The sequence below is a fragment of the Kogia breviceps genome, chromosome 6 (assembly GCF_026419965.1).
Source record: "Kogia breviceps isolate mKogBre1 chromosome 6, mKogBre1 haplotype 1, whole genome shotgun sequence".
Lineage (NCBI taxonomy): Eukaryota > Metazoa > Chordata > Mammalia > Artiodactyla > Physeteridae > Kogia > Kogia breviceps.
In genome coordinates, this window is record NC_081315.1 from 59,943,991 (window position 1) to 59,970,367 (window position 26,377).

Consider the following 26,377-nt stretch of genomic DNA (forward strand, 5'->3'; position numbering starts at 1 on the left):
GTAGTTAGATGGAAGTGTTGTTCACTAATTTAGAGGGACTGGTGAGGACACATTTTAAGAGGAAAGATGATCTCTTTTGAAATTACTGAGTTTGAAGTAATGGTAGGAGATATGATAAGTATTAGATGAATAGGATAGATGAGCGTTCATGGTAAGAAGCAGAGATCCACTCATTACTGTGTAAATGCTGATTAACGTACAAGTAGCTAGGACCCAGGGCAGGACATGCAGAGGGAGAAAGATGCCAAGGATAGGACCCTGGGGCGCGTACCTGTTTAAGGAGATGTTAGTGAAAGAGAAGTCTCTACAGATATGACCCAGGGGGAATAGTCAGAGAGGTGGGAAGACAACAGTGCTGACTTTCAAAGAGAAGGAAACAACTCAGAGGGGTCCTATGCCATGGAGCCCACTGTGTTAATAACGAGAAAGAAATGGTCCTTCCATCATAAGGGATAATTCGTTGCCATGACTAAAGACTATACTTCCAACCCTAGTTAATTGTTTTGAAAATATCTGATCTTAGAGGGGAAGGGATACATGGATATGTGGTTGGATCAATTCAAATTGTTTCCTACCCCTGGAAAATCAATTCAGTACACCAGTGTATTGGGAGGGCTGTATATTTTCATGTAACTAACATACTATTTATCTTTACTATATATCATACAGTGAAATTGTAGAGCACTGTATCTGATGCAGTTTTATTACCTACTGATAGTTAAGATTTTTAGTAAAGTGGCATGCTTTGAATGTAATGTCTATTAGTATAGGTATGACAGTTTAAGGAAGATGTGGCATCTAGGGAAGGCAGATATCCTTGGTACCGTCTCAGTTCAGTAGCTGGTCCTTAGTTTTGATCAGGCTATGGGGATGCAGTCATGTTAACCCAACTCATAAGATACTTGTTTACAAAAAATCATGAGAATGCCAATTTAAAAATTACACAGTGGAACGTAACTAAGCAGATAAGCCATTCATGCTTGCTGCTCTGTGGGAAAACTTTATAACAGAGTTGAAATATAAGCAGAAGGCTGTTGGGTAAACGTGGGATCTGAGCAGGGCAACTGACTGGATAATCTTATTTTGAAGGTGGAAGAAGAAAATGTGCTTGTGTACTGTATTCAGAGTCCTATTCTGGGTACGTAAGTAAGACTTAGCTGTCAGTGAGCACCTACAGTGAGGAGGTGGTGTGTAGGGTAGAGAGACAAGTAAGTCTGTCTGCACTGAAGGACCTAACCATCGACTCTGAGGCCAGGTGCATCCCCCAAGCCTAATGATAAAGAACTGCCCTTACATCTTCCTCTAAGGGAACTGCCATGAGTGATCTGTAATGCTTTGTGTTAGTACATAATGTTTACTGCAAATGGTTTTTGAAATGCATTGGAGTGATACAATAATTTTTCTTTGACTCTGCAGGTTCTCCTGAAAAGAAAGTTGAACATTCATCCATGAATCAAGAAAGTAGCACTGAAAACCCTATCAAGAATACAAAAGCAAGCCCAGTATCTAAAGACCAGCGGACTGGAAAGAAGACCTCGGAGAATTCATCAGTACACGGTCAAGTGCAAAAGGGGAATGATGAATCTGAGAGTGATTTTGAATCAGATCCCCCTTCTCCTAAGAGCAGCGAAGAGGAAGAACAAGAGGATGAAGAAGCTCTTCAGGGAGAACAAGGAGATTTTAACGATGACGATACTGAACCGGAAAATCTGGGTCACAGGCCTCTGCTTATGGATTCTGAAGATGAGGAAGAAGAAGAGAAACACAGCTCCGATTCGGATTACGAGCAGGCCAAAGCCAAGTATAGCAACGCAAGCCCGGTCTACAGAGACACACCTGGCAGCGGAGCGATCCAGGATCCGAGTGCGGCGCTTCTCACGCCCACCCCGTTACCCTCGGACGTCGCAGCGGGGACTCCCAGACCGGAGTTTGATGTCTTTGGCGCTGTCCCCTTCTTTGCTGCGCGTGCTCAGCAGCCCCGCCAAGGGGAGCCGGAGAAGGACCCCTCCCCCGAGAGCCGGCTTCCCGCCGTGGGGCTGGAGCCGGAGGAGTTCGATGTCTTCACAAAGGCGCCCTTCAGCAAGAAGGTGCCCGTGCCCGACGCGCCCGCTCTCCCCGCTCGTCTGCAGAGTGTGGATATATTTGGCTCCACTCCGTTCCAGCCCTTGCCCACATCAGCAAGTAAAAGCGACAGCAACGAGGACCTTTTTGGGCTGGTGCCCTTTGAAGAGATAACCGGCAGTCAGCAGCAAAAAGTCAAGCAGCGCAGCTTGCAGAAACTGTCCTCCCGCCAGAGGCGCACAAAGCAGGAGGCGGCCAAGAGTAATGGGAAGCGGCACCACGGCACGCCCACCGGCGCCAAAAAGCCGGCCAAGCCCGCCTACCGCACCCCAGAGAGGGCCCGCAGGCACAAGAGGGTGGGCCGCCGGGACTCCCAGAGCAGCAATGAATTTCTGACCATCTCGGACTCCAAGGAGAACATCAGCGTGGCCCTGACCGACGGGAAGGACAGAGGGCACGTCCTGCAAGCCGATGAGGGTCTGTTGGACCCCTTTGGGGCCAAGCCGTTCCACCCTCCGGACCTGCCGTGGCACCCCCCGCATCAGGGCCTGGGCGACATCCGTGCCGACCACAACCCCGTCCTGCCCGGGCGACCCAGGCCGAATTCACTCCACGGGTCGTTCCCCGGGGCAGATGCGTTGAAAATGGATGATTTTGGTGCCGTGCCCTTTACAGAACTCGTGGTGCAAAGCGTCACCTCACATCAGTCCCAACAGGCCCAGCCAGTCGAATTGGACCCATTCGGTGCTGCTCCATTTCCTTCTAAACAGTAGATAACTTCTGACTCGTTATTAACTCCTGTTTCAAAGAAAAAAGTATGAATAGTTTTATGAATTTGAAAGAAAATTTATTTGTATAGCTCTTTATATCATTCATTCTTACAGGTCAATCAGAATAGGTGATTTTTAAATAAACCAAATAGAAAATGGAAGTATCTGCACAGGGTAGCAACTCCACGTCTCTTCCACGCAGGAGCAAAGGGAGTGAAATGGCAAGCTCTAACCTGGGGTTTCAGCTGCAGACGTGAAGGCACAGAAATCCAGGGAAAGCGTGTGGGCCCTTTCCAGTCGTGTGGTCCCTGAAAAGGGACTGGAAAGCTGCAGCTTTATTTTTATAACAGAATGTCACTTTTGTGTGCGTATCCGAGGCTCATTCCAGAATCCAGTATTTAAAACTAAGGTTGTCTGTACATACACAAGTTGCATTTGTGGATTTGTTTTTAAGGTCTCTTCTAATTTCCACATTGGGGAAAAAAAAAAATCCACTTCTCATAAAGAATGAGAAAGTTATTATCCGGAGAGTGCAGAGATTTTTAGTCCTTACATCTTTCTCTACAAAGCGGAGCCAGAGGTCACTGACTGTTGTGCCTAAAACTGTTTCATTTAAAAAAACAAGTGCCATTAATATGGAATATCTATTTGGACACCTTGAACAAAAACTAAAGAGAGGTATCTGACAGGTGGAAAAATGTAGAGAAAAAAAAAATGATACAAAGGAAAAACCACTCTACTTCAGGAACACTTTATGTTCTGGTTTTGAATGGCTTCTTGCTCAAAACTTATCATGTCCCTAGTAAAGCAGATTATTGGAAAAACTGGGAGTGAGGACAAGGGACATAGAGAAATTTTATTTTAGGGAAAAATATGTAGCTAAAACCCTGAGTTTTTGAGACGTTTACAATGTAAAAATCATGTTGTATTTAATAATGTGCTTTATTAAATTACCACCTTCGCCAACTATTCCCCAAGTAGTGAGCAGCAATTTCTGAGTTAGGTCTGGAGGGTGGAGTAGTTTTAATAGTGCACAGAACAGCGAAACCCACAAAGCCTTACCGGCAGGACTCGCACATCCTGCTGCAAATACCTCTGCACTAGTAACACGAGATCTGAGAGTGGCTGTGAGGTGTCAGATGACCAGGGGCTAGCATCTCGACTCTGCTAGTTAGCTGATTGTGTCTTTAGTGAAAAGCACCCAGCTACCAAATTGCCTTTTTTTTTTAACATCACAAATCCTAATTAGAAACTTGAGGTTTTATAGAAGTTGTTTAATAAGATAGAAATCATGTCTATGAATTAATGTGAATAGAGTGTCTGTGCTTCCCGTGTCTCCAACTATTTTAAGTTATAATTAACTGTCCTTCCCTATCAAATTAGCATTTAGAGGTTTCTAGAACCATTAAAGCTATTTACAAAAAAAGGGTGAAAACTCTTTTCAACTGGCACTCTCCTCAATTGCTCTATTTTAAATTAACTCTCTTTGAGCCCAATTAAAATGTATTTTATGAGTAATCTTACTAGAATCTCTTAATTATAGTGCCCCAGTTGGGTTGAGCTATTTGCCTGTTTTCACAGTTCTAAATTTGGGAAGAAACAAAGTATATGTAACTAAACTATTTTTTATTGCCTCTCTCTTTTTTATGTTTTAAATCAGATACAACTTTTGTGGACAAAGGGGGAAACAGTATGTGAATCAGAGTGAAGCAGAGGCAGACCAAGCGTGACATTCATTACTGCTTAAAAGCTGTACTTTTAGAGCCCAAGTGCACCAGTTACTTGTCCTTGTGCCAAAGGCAAATATTATGTTTGCACCTTTTTTTTTTTTTCCTGATTCTCAGGTTGATTAATACTGCTAATGCAAATGCTCAAGTAGATGTGCTTTAAAACTTTACAAAGTAGATTCAAGTGATACTTTCTTTTAAAAGTGAAGAGTTGATGATTACACATAGTAAATTCATGAACTACAGTAGGTTTGTATCAAACAGAATCTGTTTTTTAATGAAATCTGTTGGTTGATGTATACACAGTATGCTTCTTTGACTATTTTAGTCCTTAGCCGAGGTCTCTGCTAGACCTCCTGAGTTTCTTAATTTAGAAGGGGTAGGGATGAACTAGTATGGTTTCCTTGGGATGTAAACATGAAATACCTAGAGTCTGTCTGATACCAAGGCCTTGCTTACACTTGTTTTTCAATACACTGAATAATTTTAAATGATTTAGATACTGATAGACACTTTGGCTTATAATGCTGGATAAATCCTAAGGAAACACTTTGACACTGTTTAAGATATTTGCCTTCTTATGTTTATTATATCGCAGCCCAGTGACTTTTCTCTTGAGATTATAGCTCAGAAGAGACATTTAGGACTTAATAGGGGACCCAATGGGATAGAAATGGGGAGATTCCTTTGTGTTGAAGTAGAGGCATTTTCCCAAGGAGTACAGGATTAGGGTTGCTTTCCATTTCCCATCATGTTTTCCCATTACTGTTAGGATGTAAGTCACTCCACACAGCTGATGCCCAGGTAATTCCCTTATGAGAATTATGAGAATAAAGCTCACAAGACGTGTGAAAGAGCTTAACACATACTTGGTACACAGCACTCAGTAAAAGTCTGGCTGTATTATGGGATGGTCCAATTCTTGCTTAAGGAAGGAAAGTTGAAATCATGTTCCTATTAATCAGTTGTCCTCTGTGCTTCTTTAGCATGTAAAGTAGTCATAACTCTAAACCTGTAATACTTGAACATCACTAAGGGAAGTAAAATATTATGAAGCTAGCAAAAGTCTGAGGCCAAAGTTATTTCTGTCCTAACAGCTTTAATAATGCTTATTGATTTTGAATCCTCTTTTTAAAAGTGGACCATTTGCTTATTTTAATATTATCACTTCAGCAAAATGTTAGTGTTTAAAAGATCAGTTTTTATGGCACTGAGGAATGTATCTGCTAAGACACAAAAGTTGCTTGGTATAGATATTAGGCAGAGGAGGAGAGGTTGTAGGCTGGATGAAAATTTAACTGACTGGAATGTTTATTCAAAAGTATCCATCGGGAAAGAGTGTAATGCTTCCAGTCACGCACCCCATCCCTGTGTGTGTGTGTGTGTGTGTGTGTGTGTGTGTACGTGGGCACAGTTATGACATTATTTGGAATTGTAGATAGAAGCAGCTTTTGATCCTACCCTGTTTATTGTCTGACAGTGATAGACTGCTGTCCTCATCTTGCTGGTGGGAAATACTAAGGTGGAGCCCCCTCCTCTACTCTGGTGTTCATCAGGCAGAGTAGTTTTCCTACTATTCAGACTCTCTGCTTGGTTTATTTTAGGTTGTGGTACTTCATATCAGCATTGCTAGAAGGTACACGTGTATTAGTATCACTAGTTCTGAGGAGTTTGGGTACATTTGTTTTAATATATATAGAATGTGCAGTAAACATTTTCTTCCTTTTTTTTTTTTTTTTTAGCAAAGTTACGCATCATTTTAGGTCCAATGTTGAGCTGACAGATCTACTGTGAGAATAACATAATGATAGTTTATTTGAAAACTTTTATACACAGTGGTGTTTATATATTAGGGTAAATATATAGACGCACACATGCTTGTACATGTTACACCTCTCTACTGTGGAGTTAAATGTGAATTTTTAAATTTTAAATGGAATTGCAACCACAATCATTACTAAAGGAACATTCACTCCTGGTGAGGGTTTACAAAAGCCACTAAAAGAATAAGGTAGACAGATGAAAATGCAAATGGCCATCATTTGGGGTTATTTTTATTTAAAAATTTATTGTACTACTTTTGAAAGAGAATTGTTTTTATTCCTACGCTCTTTTTGTGATTGAAAAGTCATCTAATAGTAAGCAGAATAGTAATAGTAAGCTACTTTTTAATTGCTGGCAAACAGCTTTAAGTGCACTTTCTTTGATTACACTTCCATTTTTTGTTAAACTTGAATTTTCTGAAGCCTTTTATGTACCACTAAGCAAATAACTTTAACTTTTAATAAACCTGATTTACATCTTTATTATATTTCTAATTGTTGAAAACATACTTTCTAAAGTTAACTTCAATCCTCACATACAGCTGGAAAACTGTTATGAGACAGAATCAGTTGCTCTTTTTTTTTCTTCCTGTATCTAATTAAGCACTAACTAATTTTAGTACTATATTGCCTTTACATTGCTTATTCTTATTGACTGAATCCTGTCCCTCATTTACTTTGTTTTGTTTGAAATTTAAAGTTATTTTCTTACTGTATTTATCATACCTACTGTTTTAATAATCTGCTTTCTTTAAATGCAATAAATCCCAAATGGATTGCATATTCTTTATAATCAGTGACTTCAGAGTTTTTCATTATTTGTCATCTTATTAAAAGTTTTGGATGCAAACTTCTAGTCAGTTCTTTCATTTACACCACAGACATTAAGCATCTATTATGCACCAGCTAATGGAATAGAAAAATGAATCAGATTAGATCTCCCTTCTAAAGAGCTCACAGTTTTGGATTTAAGTAAGAAAACACATTTTGACCTAGCATTTATACTACAAAAACAATAACATAACTTGTTCAGGGATTACAATTACTGAAACTTACAATGATGAAGGTATGGCAAAAACATAAGACTTTGAAGTACCTTTTGAATGTTTGGCATAGTTTTTGCATTGCATATAATTTATTTTTAAAACTCTTTCTTTCTTTAAAAACTGGTGACATTTTAACTGTTAAAAAATATTTAGTTTTAAATAAAATACTGTAGTCCTTGATTATGTCAGAAAAGAGGCTTTGGCATGTTAAAGAGAAACCTGTTTATTGGATTGATGGACTAAGTTTGGCGTCAAGATCGCAATATTATCTTATGTATTATTCCACAAACTGGAGTTTTAGATTGGTGGCTTGTGGAAAGATTCAACTTATTTGTTTGTTAGAAATGAACTATTTTTTTTTTTCGGAAGTTGTAACATTTACCTGAAGTTATGTGGAAAAATAAGGGCTTTGTTTCTTTTTAATAAATGGTACAAAGGAGCAAAATATCGGATGATAAAGGTTATCTAAAAAGAACAGTGTGGGAGAAGAATATATGCTGCAGTTAGAGCTGTTTATTTTGTGTAAGTGCATCCCTTTTTAAGGAAGTCCAGCTCCCGCATCATATGTAAGATGTAGTTACTATTCTCCTGTTGAAAGCATGAGCTTTTGAAGTTTTATTTGTTGCACATTTAAAAAGATAGTTCACTTTTGCTTTAGATAGTTGGCAGTACTGAACTTACACCTGTGTTCTGCAGTGTTTTTGATCCCGGATTTGTAGAGCATGACTAGACCTTGGTGGCTGTCATTCCTGTCCTCTTAAGGATGGATGTTTCACTGTTCATAAGAGACCCCCACTGTTGCTACCTCTCCTTTCTGAAAATGTTTTCTCAAAGGTAGTTTCAGTTTTGGATCATTCTCCCGCTATCCTACTAAGGAAGTACGGTACAGAATTTCAGGGGATGTTAGCACCCAGTAGCATCCGTAGCTCTTTTCAGTGTAAACACAGTTATTGTGAAAATGCATGTAAAAGACACTTCTACCCCTCCCCTAATAGCTGAGCTGATTCTTCACTGCACGCACTTCGGCAGGGGTAAAATTACCCGGAATGATGATTACAAGTGAATACAGACCTACCTACTCAGCTCAGCAGGGATCCAGAAATGCAGGCTTTGCCCCTTGATATTTAATGCAGGGCAAAGGATATCTCTAGGTAGGTACCTGCCAAATGAAGAGTTGTACAGCTTTATGCCAGTCAATCACAATCTTCAAATCCGTTACTCTGTCCAGGCGGGATGCCATTAAGATGTGACACACATTCCCTGAAGCTTCATTCCTGATTCTAAAATATGATTGTGAAGCTGTTATGTATTATAAAGAATGACAAGCAGCACTTAACATATTTAGTAAACCCAGTTTATTTACATAATACATATTTTGCCATGCAGCTCATGAACCGCACTCAGTGTAACAAGAAAGACAAGCACTATCTTGCTATTTGAAAATGGTTTTATATAGAAAGATAATTCTCTTAAATGAATTAACTACAGCCTTACAAATCACTACAGACAATTTAAAACAGCCATGAATAATTTTAAAATGTAAATCTGTAGGTAAAGAGCTTTTATAGTTTATACACTGGTAAAATTAAAACCAGTCTTTTTTAGTACTGTAGCTGGATAGTGTACTTTTAATCTTATTTTAATAAACCTACAAAACAAAAATAAATATACATTATTACAAGGCTCAGATTCATAGGCAATTTTTAAATATTCTTTAACGTTAACAACGTCTTAAAAATTTTGCCAGTAGTGATGTGCACACAGTAGGTGGTCAATAAATGCTGATATACAGAAGTGTTTATAGTTGACAGCAATCCACATTCATTCATTCCCTACTTTATAGTAAGTACATTATAGTAAAGATAAAAAGAACTTTCTTACAATATTTAACATTTTCATAAAAAGATGAAATGTTTACATGGTATAGTTTAGTTCTCCATTACAGTCAGACCTGTATGCTTTTCAAATTCAAGAACAGTCTTAAAGTATGGTCTTTTTATCGATTAATTCAGATGGCAAGTATTAAATAATTCATACACTATAACAAAAAATGACTATTTCTAAAAATTAAAAGAAAATGAAATTTAAAGTTCAATATGTTTTTCTTTTGAGAAGATTTTATAATAAAAAAATGGCACCAGACCTAAAATAACTAGACTTCTCCTTCATTTTTATATTAATTATAACTACGCAGTATATTCTGTTTGACCAAAATGACAAAATATCTGTTTAAAAGCAATAATACCATGTAAGCCAATAAGGGATGCTTTAGGGAAAATATATCCTATTATCATTTCACCAAAATCTTCTTTTACTTAACATATGAAGCAAATTTCTGGACCAATGAGGTAAAATGGCCATTTTCAAAGTGGCGTTCCATCATAATAAGGGGTATAATGTGGTGTGCCCTTAGCCTACTGGGGGAGAATTCTCCTTGCTGAGACACTAGCATGGGGAATCCATATTCCAAAAACACTACACTGAAAAGAAATACAAACTTTTACAGATGCATAAACCGAGGCACATTAAAGTAACATTCCAAATATCAGATGTATAAATGACATTTTGGGAATAAGCTTCACCATCAATCAACACCTCCTGATACTTAGAAATTCCAATGTTCTGAAGATACACCAGTATTTAAAGCAGTTCATGTCAACCCATTAAGAAACTTGGGTGATGTTTTATATTCCAATAAACATGTTTTTATGAATGACTGCTTTATGGGCTTTAACTTATGCATATGAAAAGACCAGAGAACAAGAGTGCTATGTTGTATGATGGGGCAGCGAGATCTATTTTTTAAGTATATACAATGCAGTTTCAGGCCCAAATATTAGATAGTGTATATCAATACTGTGAGTTATCAGTGCAATACTAACACATGCATAAACAGAGAAAGACCAGAGCACAGGTGAATAATCATGTCATCAACTGGGGCATCTGCATGACTTTGTTCTAAGGCTTAAGGTTCATTTCAGGGTCAAGAACTGGGCCATCTGGATTCTATGCCCTTGAAAGTAGCACCCATGTACCTGGAAACCCCCATCACCAGGAAATTTAAGACTGCAAACTCAAGAGAAGTGAAAAGTCTTCTGTTACAGGAATTTTGGAACCCCAAATCTACTGTCTACTGGCAAGAGCTCAATTATTATATGGAATTAAATAATATTTGAAATTGAAAAGCTTAAATGGCTAATAACTTGGTTATTAGACCACAGAATTTGTTGCCTGGTCATGTAATCGGTTCTTAACATGACTTTTATCTGATGGGAAATGACAATGCAAGTTCTTTTCCCAACACCTCTCTCAACTTAAAGGAGAAGGGGTTTAAAGTTTTTGTTCTAGCAAACTAAAAAATCCAATGTTCCTAGAAGAGAACCTACAGCTGAAGGAAATAATATCTTAAGTGCCGGTTTCCTCATAAACCATCCATCGACAGGCTAGTGATTACTCAAAATCACTATCAGCTTGTGTTAAACACAGGCTATCACAACCCTTGCCTTGATTAGGCAGTTAAACTTGATCATCTACTCTAAGTATCTCCTATTAAAGGAATCACACAAGAGGACTCCACTTTATAATGGAGGTGAGCCCTTCCTAAGGAAGTTAAGCTGGTGTTCAGTAAAAGGAGTACTATTTCTACACTGGCTTCACATTCATTGTCATTCAGATGTTTGTTATGAATGCCAACTAATTTTCACTTTCTGTACAAGCAGCAAATAAGTAGTCTTAAGGGCCCATAAAACAGTGACTATTACAGATCCCCAAGTATATTTTTCCATTTTATAAAGTATTACTCATGATATATCAAACCAGAGGGAAAAGGAAAAACTAATGGGAATCTTAGAAATAGTGGGGTATACAACTCCCCGTCATATATTGCTTAATAACTGAATACACCAGGTGGCCATACCTGAATTCACAAATGTGAAACATACTCAGGACAAGGCTTGCTATGTCTGTACTGCATGACATACACTGTTGACTGATGCCACCAATATAACATCACTACTGCAAGGACATGCCATATTTGGTGGCTTGATCCGAGGTAGTTTAGTTGTCCTGGAAGGGAAGGTAGAGAGAAAAGAATATTGACTGTAATTATTTTGATATTAAAATAAAAATATATTTCCATCCCTGGCCCTGGAAATATGACTGAGCAACAAAAAGACTGTGGCAGTCTCAGTACCTGGAGACCGACTGGAGATTAATTCAGACTGAAATGTTTTCTAAAAAAATGTTAATTCATATTTGAGTCTGACTGTAAGGTTTTAAATTCATTAAGTATACTGGAGAATTTTAGAAATACTATTCCAAATGTCTTTTCAAAATCAAGACTTGGTTAATTTCAGGAATTTGACCTTTTGTCTCCCATGTCTCAACTGATATACCTGGTGAAGAAAAGACATTACATGAGAGAAGCAAAGGATATTAGTGCTACAAATCATGGAGTTTATTAGGTGTGAAGCAGATACACGGTTGTGTTTGGGTATAAGTCTACTTGAAGCACTTTTTATTTTAAGCAGGTGTGTAAGGAGAAAGCTCAGACCTGAATCTTGTGCTATCAGACTAATGGAACAATCTGCAAAATGTAATTAGTAATGAGTTAATTAACTAAGGCTGATTAGTTCATATACAGCTTAGGAAAATTACTTCATTTCTCTTTGTGGTTAAACAAGTTTAAATTCCAAGGAGATTAAATAACTAACATGTGGGAAGCATCTTGGAAAACAACTAAATAAATAACAAAATACAGAGCCATAGACATTTAAATGTAAATAATTTTTTCTTACTCGTGGTGCTTCTATGGTCATGTAATGTACTGGGCTGGCCAAAAGGTTCGTTCGGGTTTTTCGTAATATTTTATGGGAAAACTCGAATGAACTTTTTGGCCAACCCTATAAATATTCTCTAACCTTCTCTGTCTTCTCTTACCAAGAATGATAATCAGTATAGTAAGTAGATTTGAAAGTGTAAGTCAACAGTATCTTTTCTGTGGAGGTTCTTAGCCTCTTTTTGGTGCCATGGAACACTTTGACAGCCTAGTGAAGCTCACAGACTCATTTTTAAAAGCATAAAACACTGAGGATTATAAAGAAAACTGATTAGTTTGTAATACAAGTATCACAGATTCACTGAATTCTGTCCATGGACATCTTGGGGATCCCTGAACCCATCAAATACCACTGTGATGTTTATATACTAAAAAAAGAAATTAACCTGAGCTGAAAGTAAGTTCTTAGGTTTAAATTTTTTGATTTCACAGTATTCACCCACCATTTCACCACCACTACAACATGTTTCTCTTTAGAGCCAGGTAATAAGTGAGGACAGGCCAGACAAGGAATGTTTCATTTTTTATGATCTCTGTATCTCTGCTCAAATGTACCTGTACTTGCACACATTCACCTACATGGGGCATGTTTTATGTCAAGCTCATCTTGAGAAAAGTTAAGTTACATAATGTTTGACCTTTTATAGGTGCCCTATATTAGACAATTGGGAACTTAAAAAAATTTTTTATTATAAATTTATTTTTGGCTGCATTGTGTCTTCGTTGCTGCACGCGGGCTTTTTCTAGTTGCGGTGAGCGGGGGCTACTCTTCGCCGTGGTGCGCCAGCTTCTCACTGCGGTGGCTTCTCTTGTTGCGGAGCACAGGCTCTTGGCGCACAGGCTTAGTTACTCCGCGGCACGTGGGATCTTCCTGGACCAGGGCTCGAACATGTGTCCCCTGCATTGGCAGGCGGATTCTCAACCATCACGCCACCAGGGAAGTCCCCAAGTAGGAACTTTTGATCTGAATATTTTAAGGCCTAAAAACACTATGGCCATAATCAGAATGCAGACAACTTTCATTGGTTAATTTTCTACATCTATGATGAAGAAGAAATTAATAATAAAATAATTATAAGTAAAGTGATACAAAAATGTATTTTACCAAAACTGTTTTCTGAGGAGAATTCTGACCCTGCCTGGCAGATGGGTGGTCTTCAATTCAGGGACATGTCCTAGTTATGTTCCCAAATCCTAATGTTTATATTCAGGTTCTTCTTTGTAGTCCATCCTTATTTAAAACTCAGTGGAGAAAAGTCAAGTGCAGAGAGGAATGCCTGAGGTTCTGCAGTCTATTCATTCTCTAGTTCGGGGTTTCTCATCCTTTCTCCTTCCCCAACACCCACGAGGACAAGCAGCACAATCCTATCTTTGATTTCACTGTGGAAGAGGTTCTTTACCCAGGAAGAAGGGAAGACAATTTGCAATTTGAATTTAAACTGCTCCCCTACTTCTAGCCCCCAAACTGAAAGACCAGTGCCTTATGTCTCGTTATTCTTTTTTTTTTTTAACATCTTTATTGGAGTGTAAGTGCTTTACAGTGGTGTGTTAGTTTCTGCTTTACAATAAAGTGAATCAGTTATACATATACATATGTTCCCATATCTCTTCCCTCTTGCGTCTCCCTCCCTCCAACCCTCCCTATCCCACCCCTCTAGGTGGTCACAAAGCACCGAACTGATCTCCCTGTGCTATGCGGCTGCTCCCCACTAGCTCTCTGTTTTACGTTTGGTAGTGCGTATATGTCCATGCCTCTCTCTCACTTTGTCCCAGCTTACCCTTCCCCCTCCCTGTGTCCTCAAGTCCATGCTCTAGTAGGTCTGTGTTTTATTCCCATCCTACCTCTAGGCTCTTCATGACATTTTTTTTCTTAGATTCCATATATATGTGTTAGCATACAGTATTTGTTTTTCCCCTTCTGACTTACTTCACTCTGTATGACAGACTCCAGGTCCATCCACCTCACTACAAATAACTCAGTTTCATTTCTTTTTATGGCTGAGTAATATTCCATTGTATATATGTGCCACATCTTCTTTATTCATTCATCTGTTGATGGACACTCAGGTTGCTTCCATGTCCTGGCTACTGTAAATAGAGCTGCAATGAACATTGTGGTACATGACTCTTTTTGAATTATGGTTTTCTCAGGGTATATGCCCAGTAGTGGGATTGCTGGGTCGTATGGTAGTTCTATTTTTAGCTTTTTAAGGAACCTCCATACTGTTCTCCATAGTGGCTGTATCAATTTACATTCCCACCAACAGTGCAAGCGGGTTCCCTTTTCTCCGCACCCTCTCCAGCATTTATTGTTTCTAGGTTTTTTGATGATGGCCATTTGACCGGTGTGAGATGATATCTCATTGTAGTTTTGATTTGCATTTCTCTAATAATTAATGATGTTGAGCATTCTTTCATGTGTTTGTTTGCAGTCTGTATATCTTCTTTGGAGAAATGTCTATTTAGGTCTTCTGCCCGTTTTTGGATCGGGTTGTTTGTTTTTTGTTATTGAGCTGCATGATCTGCTTGTAAATTTTGGAGATTAATCCTTTGTCAGTTGCTTCATTTGCAACTATTTTCTTCTTGTTATTCTTGACTTGAGCCAAAGGTCACCCAGACTTGCATCATTCTGTCCCTTCCTAAGCCACATATTTCATTTATGAAACTGGGGTTGAGGGGCCTCATAATAACAATTGCTAAGATTTATTGAGTGCTCACTACTTGTGAGGAACTGTGCTAAATGTTTCATGTGCACTTTCTCATCTAATCCGCACAATGACCCCAAGAGAGAAATGTATTATCTTCACGTTTCAGAAGAGAAAACTGGGCTGAGAAAGCTTACGTGACTTATTTAGCTCATGCAGCTAGAAAGTGGCTGACGGGGGATTTGAACCCAAGCAGTCTGACTCCAGAGCTGAAGCTCCTAAACAAGCAAATACATGTTTTGTAGAACATTATTCACTCTACCCGGTGTCCTCTTAGTTATTTTCTATCAGAAGATGTTTTCCTCTGGACTGAAGAAGCAGGGAAATCTGTCCTTAAGTTCCTGGATTGTGTGTATCTTGGGGACATGAAGACCCTTAACTTAGGTTAATTTCCTCTTACCACTGGGTGCCAGGAAGCTGAAAGCCAGACTGATGGGCTTTCTTTTATAGAAACTTACGATAGATACATTAGGAAGTAATCCTAAACCTGGCTTCTTTACATTATCCTGTTATTTTCCTTTGCCTCTTGTTTGTTTTATGGATCTCGCACATATATTGATAAATTAATTTTTAAGCATAAGCTGGTATACAAAGAAGTAAATGGTAATTGCTAACTAGTGCTCCACAAAAAAGCAGTGGCTGGGAGTTCATAACTGTGAAATGGTGGTGACCCTATCTACTGGACTCAACTCATACTGTGACAGTGAAAGACAAAGTCTGTGAAAGCCTTTAGAAAGTTCAAGTTTTAGATAGCATTTGAGAAGAGAAGAGCCATTCTATAATCAATAATATTGGAAAAAAAAAATCTAAGTTTTGATGCTCTGAAACATATACCTCCACTATATATTTAGAATAAAGTTAGAAAACCATTATACAAGTGATACGTACCTGGAAAATACCTTTCTGGAACTTTGGAAATGTAGAATAGGAAAGCAAGAAGAGCAATCACATACATCACAATTACACGGGGTGCAAAGTCCTGAAAAGCAAAACATATTTTTTCACAGATCTTGCCTACTGTGACTGAATTCTCAATTTCTTATAAATTCAATTCACAGAATTAGACAACACACAGGAGTAGAATTCATAGGTGGGATTTAAGTGTGTTAAATCTGAATTGCTTTTGCAGACAGTCTCCAATGAGAGAAAGCTTGCTCTCAATACTTCAGGAAGCAGTCCAGAGGAGTGGAACACAGAGGCAACCCTAAAGGTCAGGGCACCAGGGCAGCTAAAGCTTCAACACAGTTTAGGTCCTAAGGGCGTCCAACTCCATCTACAACATAGGTGCCTGGGTGGAATACGTATGGGAATGGAGTTGCCAGCTGAATAAGGAGAGACTAGACAGGGATTTGTGGCTGGAAAAGAGCCAGGAGGCTTGGCCCAACAATGAAATCTGTTCCACCATCCCAGATAAATGGCTCTCTTGAATACTACTCTACAAAGCAGGCCATCTCACAGCTCTCTTGGAAAGCTTTTCCTTGCTCTAAGAAAATCAGCCAGCTCTAATTTATACACGCTGTTCCTAATTCTGGTTAGAAACCTAATTTACCAAGAAGCCATTTAAGAAATAAAGACAATCATCATGGGCCCCCTCACCTAAATCCTATATCCTCAGACTAATCAACCTCAGGTTTTGCAAACATTCCAGAACACAGCTTCACCCTGCCTCCCAGGATTAGCTCTTTGGAACTTTTCATCTTTGGTTATGTGCCTCTCTTTCCATCTTTTTTTTTGCTGAACACAGGACTGTTCCCTTTTTTTTTTTTTTTTTTTTTTTTTTTCCCTTTTCTGAATTTCTTCAAAATCTACTGGCTTAATGGGTCTGGTTCTCTTTCTTTGTCACGATAAGCATAAAAGGATGTGTATCTCTCATCCCAAAATTTCACTCACTTCTATGTCAGTAATTAGTTATTCAGTTCCGGTCAGGATTAAATCTAGAGTGGCACTTCCCCATTCTATTTTCTGGGCATCAAAACTGTCAGAAAAACAATGTTTTCACAGATATCAGGATCACTGAAGTTATTCCTCACTACTCTCTGACCTTTCTCCCAATTTCCTAATCTTATAAAGAAAGCATCACCGTCATCCTCAAGTTGGCAAAATAGGCAGATCATATCACTCAATTCACTACACCACAGACTTCCTTTCTTTTTAGTTTTATATGCAGATGCTTTCCACCATGCTGTTGCCAACAGTATGTAAGCCTACTTTTAGTCCCCCTCTTGTAAAAAAATATAATTCCTTTGAATAGAACCTGCATTTAAATCGTATATTCCAAAGGTCCCATTGCAACAAGTGTATGCAATTTCTTCTAGATTTCTTGGCATAATTAGTTATGTTAAAAATTCTCAAGTTTACTCTCTAGCACACACTTAAGGCATGTTTATATAAATCTCTAAGAACTTAAGTCTTACTTCTAATTCCCTTCTCAAGCATGCTGAGGAATTCTCACTGAGGTTCTTCCTAACATACTCCAACTGTTCCTCCATAATAACTAACTGTCTTTTATTTTTCAATATATTTTCCTTGCTGGGTGGAATATGCTCCCATGGCCCTGGCTACCAAGACAGTAATGACTGTCAAATCTCCATCACTAGTCCCGAACTCCAAGCTAAATCCAGACCCTACCTCCACCTTTACATCCCACCGGTACCTCAAACTCAGGTCCAAGAAGAAATCCTTCCCAACTCCTTTTCCTCCACAAACAAACAAACAAATCAACTGCTCCTACTGGCATTATCCCTGCCTCAGATGACAAAGCTGGAAACTTGGGAGTCCTCCTCTACAGTAAGGACTTGGGTATTTACAATCTATGGGCAACAGAAAGAGAATTAAGAATGTATCATCTCATGGAAATACATCTCAGAAGAAAATAGACTTCTATCACTACAAGGTATGTTTATTTATTTATATAGATGTGAAAAATTATTGCGTCATTATGCAATTAGAAATATGCCCTCAAATGACAAAGATCCACCTTCTTGGCCTGATTACACTACTTCACTGAAAGGAATAAAATTGAAAGGACAAAAAAAAAAAAAAATGGGAAAAATACTGACCACACTCAACCTACCTGTACAATAGGAGCACCGATTCCTCCATTGAGCCAAACCCAGTGAAGAGTAGGGATCACTCCATATCCCGAAACAGAACAAAAGATGATAGAACGGAGCCTCTGCCACTGCTGTGTGAGGTAATTGGGATGAATCTGAGCAAAGAACACTGCCAGGATCATAGCAAGCACTGTGATCAAGTACACTTGACGCCAGTACTAGAATGAAAGGAAATCACATTTTAATTGTTACTACCAATAAGGGAAGGAAAAGAGTAATTTTCAGTTTTGGCTTCCACAGTACACATTCCAAACTCTATTTATTTGGTATTTTCATTTCCAAACACGATTGCCTTCCTTCCTTAAAACAATGCATGTTGCATACGACTGATAGGTTTCTTAGGATGATAAACCAGACCCCAAAGTGAGCTGGTAAAGAACACGTTTATTCACACAAAAGCATCTCCTGAGTACCTATCATATGCTGGGGCAATTTAAGTCCTCTGGAAACAAAGGCGACTATGACAGGGGCTCTCTCGGTGGGTGAGCTCATAGGCTATGAGAGGGACAGACATATAAACAAATGATTTTAATCTAATGATAAGTACTGTAACTGAGCTGTGAAGAGAATGCTGTAGAACTACAGAAGAGGGAGCAATTGATACCTGGCTTAGCTAAAAAATGCTTCACAGAGGAAATGACATCTCAGCTGGGCCTTGAGGAATATATAAGATTTTCATGAGAAGAGGGCACTCTCAGGGAAAAGGAACAGCACACAGAGCAAGGAAGTTTTACAAAGGGAAGCTGAAAGGCAGACGTACCGTCAGGCTAAGTATTTGTACTTTACCATGCTGGCACTGAGGGAATAGCAGAGTCCTTGAAGAATGAGATGACATGGTTGTTTTTCCAACTGACTTATTAGAATAACTCTGACATCAGTGAAAAATAGAGAGAGATGACAGGAAGCCAGCTAGCAGGTATTATTATAGAATAATTGATTCAAGGAGAAAATAGGAGCATGGACTTTTGTTGAACAAGGTAGATGTTAGCACCTGATTCAGGAGACATCTTTGAAATAAACTAAAGTCTTAATGGTTGACTGGATGTGTGAGAGGGCCGTACAGGATGGCTCAACAGTTTCTAGTATGAAAGGCCATGCAAATGGCTTGTACTAATGAGCAATGAACAAAGATGATCCAGAGTGAGAGAGAGAGAGAGAGAGAGAGAGAGAGTGTGTGTGTGTGTGTGTGTGTGTGTGTGTGTGTGTGTGTGTGTGTGTGTGCGTGTGTTGGGGGGAGAAAATGGGGAAGCATGAAAGAATGTTCACTTAAAAACATATCAAGTTTGACGGACTTATAGAATATTTAGGTATCTAAATGAGCAGTTGAAAAGCTGGTCTTGAAGCTCAATAGTTAGCATAACCTAGGACAGAGTTCTTAACCTGGGCTCCAAGGAATTCTCTGGGACCATTACACTTCTTGAAATTCACACTTCAAAATGACTGGTCAGTTTGTGCCCTGTGCCCCAACGCACATTATACGGGATGGACAGTCCATAGTTTTCAATCTCATTCTCAAAGCAGCCTGTGTTCCTTAAAAGGTAAACAGCCACTATAGCAACTGAATATTTGGAAATGATAAGATACCACAGGGAAGAAAACTTTTCCTTTAAATGATCATGGACTGTATTAGCTCTAACAGTCCTTTTCTCTTCTCTTTAATCTATCTTGGACTTCTAGTTTTTCTCAAAAGAGATTTACAAAAAGTGTCCCACTAGTCTCTTTGATGATCAGATATATTTGGGAAGAGGTAAACAAAAAACAGGTTTCAGAGAAATACGTAATAAGCAAAACAATTCTAATATTACATGACTGTACTCACAAGCCTTTTTTTTAAAAAAGATACAGTTTCATGCAAAATGAATAAGTTGTGAAAGGTGACTAGATATGAATAGTTTACTTCTAAAACCAAACCAATTTACAAGGTAAATGGCATGTACATTTAATTTTATGCTTATGATCCAACGTAATCAGGCCTAAAAAGCAAATGGCTCACGTATAAGTGGCTACAATTAATAATGTTCTTACATTCAAACCAAATTATGATTTTTCGCTTTGCTAGTTTTACACTCCAGCAGTGTTGACAGTTTTCTATTATTGCGTAGCAACAAAGGTCCTACTTCAGAATTCCCAACAGTCAGAGGACCCCTGCACTGCAGCCAATCCTCCTAGAAAGTGAAGGCTGGGGATATGGCTTGGACCACCTGCTCCACGGGGAGGGCTCGGGCACGACAGGCTCTAGTCCTGTGACTAGTAGGTACACTGCACCTGGGAGAGCGGCTCAGTCTTGGCTTTGAAAGGGAAGGAACTAAAAGGATAAATGGAAAACAACAAAAAAAAGTATGGTAGGAAAGCAGGAGGAAAAGAGAGTAGGGTCGATGGGGACTTTCTGAATGGGAGGCCTTGAGATGTACTGAGCCCTCAGGAAGATTCAGTTTGCCTTCTTGGTTGAGACATGAGGAGAGGAGGTAGTTTGGTTGGCCAATATATTTAGATCAGTTGCTGTATGATTTGATCACAGTGTTTCAAATGCTGCTTTGCACAAGGCAAAAACTGACTTTTGTAACTTTAGGGTCAGAAAGAAGAGTTGATCTAGAACTCAGAATAGACACATGTTTGTTAAAGACACTCACAACCCATCTGGTCTGTCTCTAGGCCTGCCTCCAAACATAAGACTAAGGAAAGGAAAATATATTTCTTATATAAGAATATGGGTCAACACACTTGCAGATATACCTTTTGTTTTTTTCTCACTAAGAGAGGAGTAAAGGATAAGAAGGGAAAATGGAAAGCAGCAGCTAACTTCATAATTTTAACAAGTGCTAACTTTACCTTCAACTCTATAAACACAAAAATAAAAGATACATAATGTACATCTGAGGAACCATGTAGCTATATGGGTTTAGTGGGGAAACATTAATAATTTAATGTTTACGTTGTTTCAGAAAATAACAACATATATATATTATTTTCCATTCCTTTCCAAGTTAGTGAAAGGAATAGGAAGTGATAATAGATGTTAGAGATCACACGGCTCTTTTGAAAAAGGAGTTTATGCCTCCACCAGACTTTCGTTTCTTCTATAAGTTAGTTAATTATGTGCTTATTCAGAAGTGCAAGGGAACCATGGCAAGAATACCCAAGACCTATATAAGAAAGGTAGAATGTAAAATGTTTTAAGTTACTTACATTATTACAATAAAATGCATAAAATACGCCGGAGACATAGCAGCCCAGTATTCCAATAGAAATTCCTGCATAATCTAATGCCATCCATCTTCGACAGGTTTTTTCTGATCGATGGCAGGAAAAAAGATGATAGCCCACAGAGCAAAGCATACAGACCTATGGAAAATAAAACAAATCTTAGCAAAGTGAAACAAACAAACAAAAAAACAAAAGCAACTCATGCATGATGTTCATGGAAGTGGTCAGGTCAAGTCCAGGCTTTTCAGCCAAACAGACATGGACACATGGACCCTAGCTTTGTGCCTGGCTATATGTCATTTCCCTAAGCCTCAGTTCCTCATGGGTAAAATGGGGACAACAATCATAAAGAAAGAAACCTATAATAATAATTACTTTATAACATAAAAAATTTAATGAACAGTGTAGTAGAAGGAAACCTACTGAGGCTTATTTTGATCTATGAATAAGTTTCCTTTTAAAAGCTACTTACTACAGAATACATGTCCTTAAAGAAAAATAAATCAAAGAATATAGAATTGTATGATGTAAAAAAAATAAATAAACCCCTTCCAGTCAATCTATTCTCCAGTGGGAGCCACTGATAACATCTTTTTTGTGCCCTTCCAGATATTTTCAATGAACATATCAAACACCTACGATATAGAAGTCCACACACACAAGAACACCATATATACTTCTTAATCAAACAGAATCATACAGTCTGTTCTGCTATTTGTTGTTTTCACTTAATTTAAGACCTTTAATGTCTGTATGAGACTTCATTGTATAGAGTTTACTTCTAAGTTAAACATAGCTTTGCTGCGTTCAAGGAAAAATAATTATGACTTATGCTGACTTTATACGTTGTCAAATTGAGAGCAAAGCTCATGTAATTCTATCAGTTGCTCTGAAGATTGATAAGGCTTCTACAGCTGAACTCCCTCTAGTCATTAAATACCTACTGCGTGTCATACAGTGGGGATACAAAGATGAAACCTCTACTCTCAGAGATTTTTCTGAAACAAGTGAACAAATGGTGATGTAGGAAGTCCTATAGGAAAAGTCGGTGCAGAGCACAGTTAGAAAATAGAGGAGGGAGAGTACCAGGTCTGTGGGTGCATGTGTGTACTTGGGGGTGGGAGTGGCGGGCAGAAAAGAGCTACATATTTCATAGAAGGGTTGCCACCTGAGCTGCACCTTAAGTTGACCTCGCATTCATCAAGGACATAAATAAAGGTGTGCACAGGTTTACTGGAGGGCCCATAGGAAAAGCAGCATGCTGAGAAACACAGCATCATTAAGGAATGCTATGTGACCTTCTTCATGATATGATTATGACAGATCCTATACATCAAGGAGTTTTAACTTCAGTATTATGGGCTCTGTGTGATACTTCTGAAAATTTTAAGTGCACCCTTACAGAAAGGCTGAGATGAGAGGTTACAGGCATAGCCCTAGGAAGCAATGACTAGAGCCTACACTAAGCCAGGGACAGTGGGGGTAGGGAAAATGGGCCAGATAAGTGGTCATCTAGCTATTCTGTAGTCTGGCCACTAAACAAACCTAAGTCCCCATATAGCCTCAATATCAATATTCAAAATAAGGTTCCTATCCACAATCTCATTTCTTCATCCACTATCTAAAATCCTTAACAGTCAGTGGCTTTGGTTACTACAAGTCAGAGTTTATTGACCCAATTAAACATAACTCTAAGAAGCTTGGTTATTTGTTTTCTCTGATTATCCTTGAGATAAAGCACAGTAAATTCAGAGAACATGAAGGTGTATATTCTCACTGACAGGGAAAGATCTCATTATCACAATGCCGAGTGACACAAAACAGCAAGCGCAGAGACGACCACAGCTCAGAAGGAGGTAGATAGGAAAGGTAGGCAGGAAGGTGTGAGGCAGCTGTGATACACAAACATCTGGAGGAATCTGAACCCAAATGTCAAATGTGGAAGTGGAATTTCAAATGACTTTTACTTTCTTCCAAATACTTGGGTTTGCTTGAATTTCTACACGAGTATATGTTATAGTAATAATAACAACAATAAAGCTAATTTCATTGTGAAAAGGAAAATAAAAGTGGAAAGAGAAAAACTACAGTATCAAGAGGAAAGTAAAACATATGGTATTCATAGAGAACATCTGAGTTTTAGAAAAGTTAACCTAGACTTAGTATGTTCTGTTTTAAAAGGGACGTGTTGTTAGAGTTGCTTAAAAAACTGACTGAAAAATTATCTGACATTGAGTATGTCTCCGTTTTCTGCAGTTTCCTTCTGTGGAGTAGCTCACTCCATCCAGGTGGACAGGTAATTACAGCGTGACATCCTACATCTAAGCTCCTTGCCATGATAACCAAATACCTCGGGATCTGGCTCCTGCCTATCTCTCCAGCCTCACCCTTCTCCATTTTCCTAGGGTTTGACCACAAACAGCAGCACCTACAGGTCCAGAAAGTGCTAAGCTGCCTCGTGCTTCTGGGCCTTTAGGCACTCTTTTTTCTGCTTCGTTGCCTTGCCTCACTCTCCCTTCTGCTCACCTATCTGGGTGACTTGATCTTTATGACAGGCAGGTTTTGTTCAGCACTGTATTCCCGATGTCTAGCTTAGGACCTGCATATAAATAAGAGGTATTAAAAAGATATTTCTTGAACTGAATGTTAATGAACTGAATCTAGGGAAAGGTGTTCTCAGATTCTATTCTTCTCTAAGACAGAAAGACTTCAAAGCCCCTAAAATTACATTCTACTATTCAGAATGTACTCTATTAATCTGGCTGGTAGGAAAGCACTGAGCACATAAAAAGGGTAGAAGTGAAAAGAGTAAAAATGTTATATCTTTAAAAAATTAAATGTAAATCAATATATTTATGGTTTACCATGCTGCCTGCTGACTCTAAGAATTTGGGGAAATTGGGTGAACAAGTATAAATATAATTTCATAAAAATAATAAAAATGGTATTTGTAAGTAGGGAAAATGTGCTCGTTTGTCTTTAGAAGCTGTACTGTGTGTAACAGAAAGATCATTGCACTAGCAGTTAGGAGAAGAGGATTCTACTGTCCTGCTGAACAATCCTGAACAAGTCACTCTAAACACTTAGGGTGTTTCTTCACTGGCAGTTGTTTTAATTACTTCATCTTCTCAGTTTTGAAATGCACTGCTTTCTTAAACCAATATGAAAATGAAAGTGTGTTCCCTGAAATAACATCAGCTGTGGCTGGGTGGATAAAGGGCAGGCCTGGGGTAGAGGAAAACATGTGGGACCTCAAAGGAGATAATATCTGTATAACAGTAGAGTATAAACCAATTTTTCTTATATTAAGCACATCTTAGTCTATAAGATACATCTAAAAATTAAGTATGGAGAAATTGATTCATTTCCATTTAAAAAATTGGGATAGATTTTAAAGAGATGTTTAGGCTCCGATCAGGACAAAAATTAAACCTGAGAAAGAGTATACTTTAAAAAACACTTAAAGAAAAAATAATTTTCTAACAAGAACACAAAAATACATAGTATTCTTTCCCTCAAATAAATTTAAAATATGGTTCTAGGAGCTAGAATTAGAAGAAAAGGGGGAGAGAGATGTTCCCAGTGTGTTTCTTGATCATTTAAGTCCAAAGTTTTGAGTCAAATGATGAAGGCCTGAAACTGACTATTACACAATGAAAGCAACACCTGTGCAGTTTACTTATCGATTCCCCTCTCAGAGTAGCAGCAGGTTAACTGCAGGGAGTGCTGGCTTACGTTTGGAGGCAGAGGCATGACAGCTTTTTCTTTTCATTTTTATGATTTTTTGGTACTCTCTGCATTTTTTTTTAAATTAAAAAAATATCAACTGGATTTTGGTCCACATTAGTTTTCTTTTTCAGAATTACCTGTTTGAAAAATTATTAAACATAACTTTATTTTTTGTGTGGTACGCGCGCCTCTCCCGTTGCGGAGCAGAGGCTCAGCGGCCATGGCTCACGGGCCCAGCCGCTCTGCGGCATGTGGGATCTTCCCGGACCGGGGCATGAACCCGTGTCCCCCTGCATCGGCAGGCGGACTCTCAACCACTGCGCCACCAGGGAAGCCCCTAAACATAACTTTTAAACGCACTTTGTTACAGATCCCGGAAGAAAAATTAAAGTGCTGGAACACATACAAGAGGCTACAGAGGAGAAGAAACTGAAAGTATCTGAAATCAGCCATGTGTAAAAGGCCCAAAGGAAATTAACATTAAAGTGAGAGAAAAGATTAATACCAACAAAACAAGGCATTAAAATTAAGACAGTATGGAAACAACAAATACAAAAGTCATAGGCATATAAAAGATGAGAAATCTTCCCAAACAAGTTTTTAAGCAGACAACAGAGTTCTACTTCAGTCAGCAAATACAGTGCAGAGATTCCTATCTTTGTATTAATCTTAAAGCAGAGAGGTCTAAAAAAAGGAAGAGAAAAGAAAGAAATTTTCTCAATCTTTAAAACTTACTGGATTTCACATATACTCTAATAACATCCAAATACACTCTCATAAAAACATACTCTGGATGCTTATATTATGAAAGTGAATAAGCTAACCTATATGCTATTTGGGGGCTCTTTAAAGCTTATGGGTGTGAAGTAAGGTCACCTGCCCAAGCCTGTCTGACTAAAGTTCTCTTTACCAATAATAGTGTTTGTGGAATGACTTACCTGGAAGCAGAAAAGGCAAATAGAACAAATTACAAAGTCTTCTCTGGATGCACTTGCTGAAGGTAACACAGATGTCATGTCATATATTCCCAGCGTGAAGAAGAGAAAGAAACCCAGCAAATGACTCCAGATGTTTACCGTCTCATTAGATAAAATAAACAAACTGGAAAAAACCAAACGTGCAGCTCAGATTCATATCTGTTCATCCACTGTCAGCATTTAAAAGGTTATGGACAATTTTGGGGATTATCTAATATTTGCTACTTTAAGCCCTTAACCCCATCTTTACCTTTCTAACTTTGATATACCATCTCCATCAATCCTGGGATCTTACAGTTTTTTCTTGCTCACCTCTATTATATTTACCATTTCCTTCCTCAATTAGAGTTATTTATGTATAAATTCCATCTCATCCTCCAGCTTA

At 38.4% G+C, this 26,377-nt stretch overlaps 2 protein-coding genes across 8 annotated transcripts in view; one reads left to right on the forward strand and one right to left on the reverse strand.

The window, feature by feature from the left end:
- BMP2K (BMP2 inducible kinase) overlaps positions 1-7,166 on the forward strand; it is a 136,246-nt gene extending 129,080 nt beyond the window's left edge. For all 5 annotated transcript variants that reach the window (XM_059065920.2, XM_059065921.2, XM_067035899.1 and 2 more), the window contains one exon: positions 1,417-7,166. In XM_059065920.2, the coding sequence (XP_058921903.1) occupies positions 1,417-2,834 (1,418 nt within the window). In that variant the 3' untranslated portion in view covers positions 2,835-7,166. The remainder of the gene's footprint in view (positions 1-1,416) is intronic.
- PAQR3 (progestin and adipoQ receptor family member 3) overlaps positions 117-26,377 on the reverse strand; it is a 29,853-nt gene continuing 3,592 nt past the window's right edge. Inside the window, exons 2-8 of one of the 3 annotated variants that reach the window (XR_010841035.1) lie at positions 25,954-26,116; positions 21,269-21,424; positions 18,043-18,240; positions 15,858-15,948; positions 11,344-11,492; positions 8,587-8,707; positions 117-2,859 (exon numbers count right to left, since the gene is read on the reverse strand). Coding sequence is in view for 2 of the 3 variants with exons in the window: in XM_059065922.2 (XP_058921905.1) it covers positions 11,350-11,492; positions 15,858-15,948; positions 18,043-18,240; positions 21,269-21,424; positions 25,954-26,116 (751 nt within the window). In the remaining variant the exon portion in view is untranslated. Of the gene's footprint in view, positions 2,860-8,586; positions 8,708-8,761; positions 11,493-15,857; positions 15,949-18,042; positions 18,241-21,268; positions 21,425-23,812; positions 23,886-25,953; positions 26,117-26,377 lie in introns of those variants that run through there. The other 2 variants (XM_067035902.1, XM_059065922.2) reach the window with 2 other exon arrangements.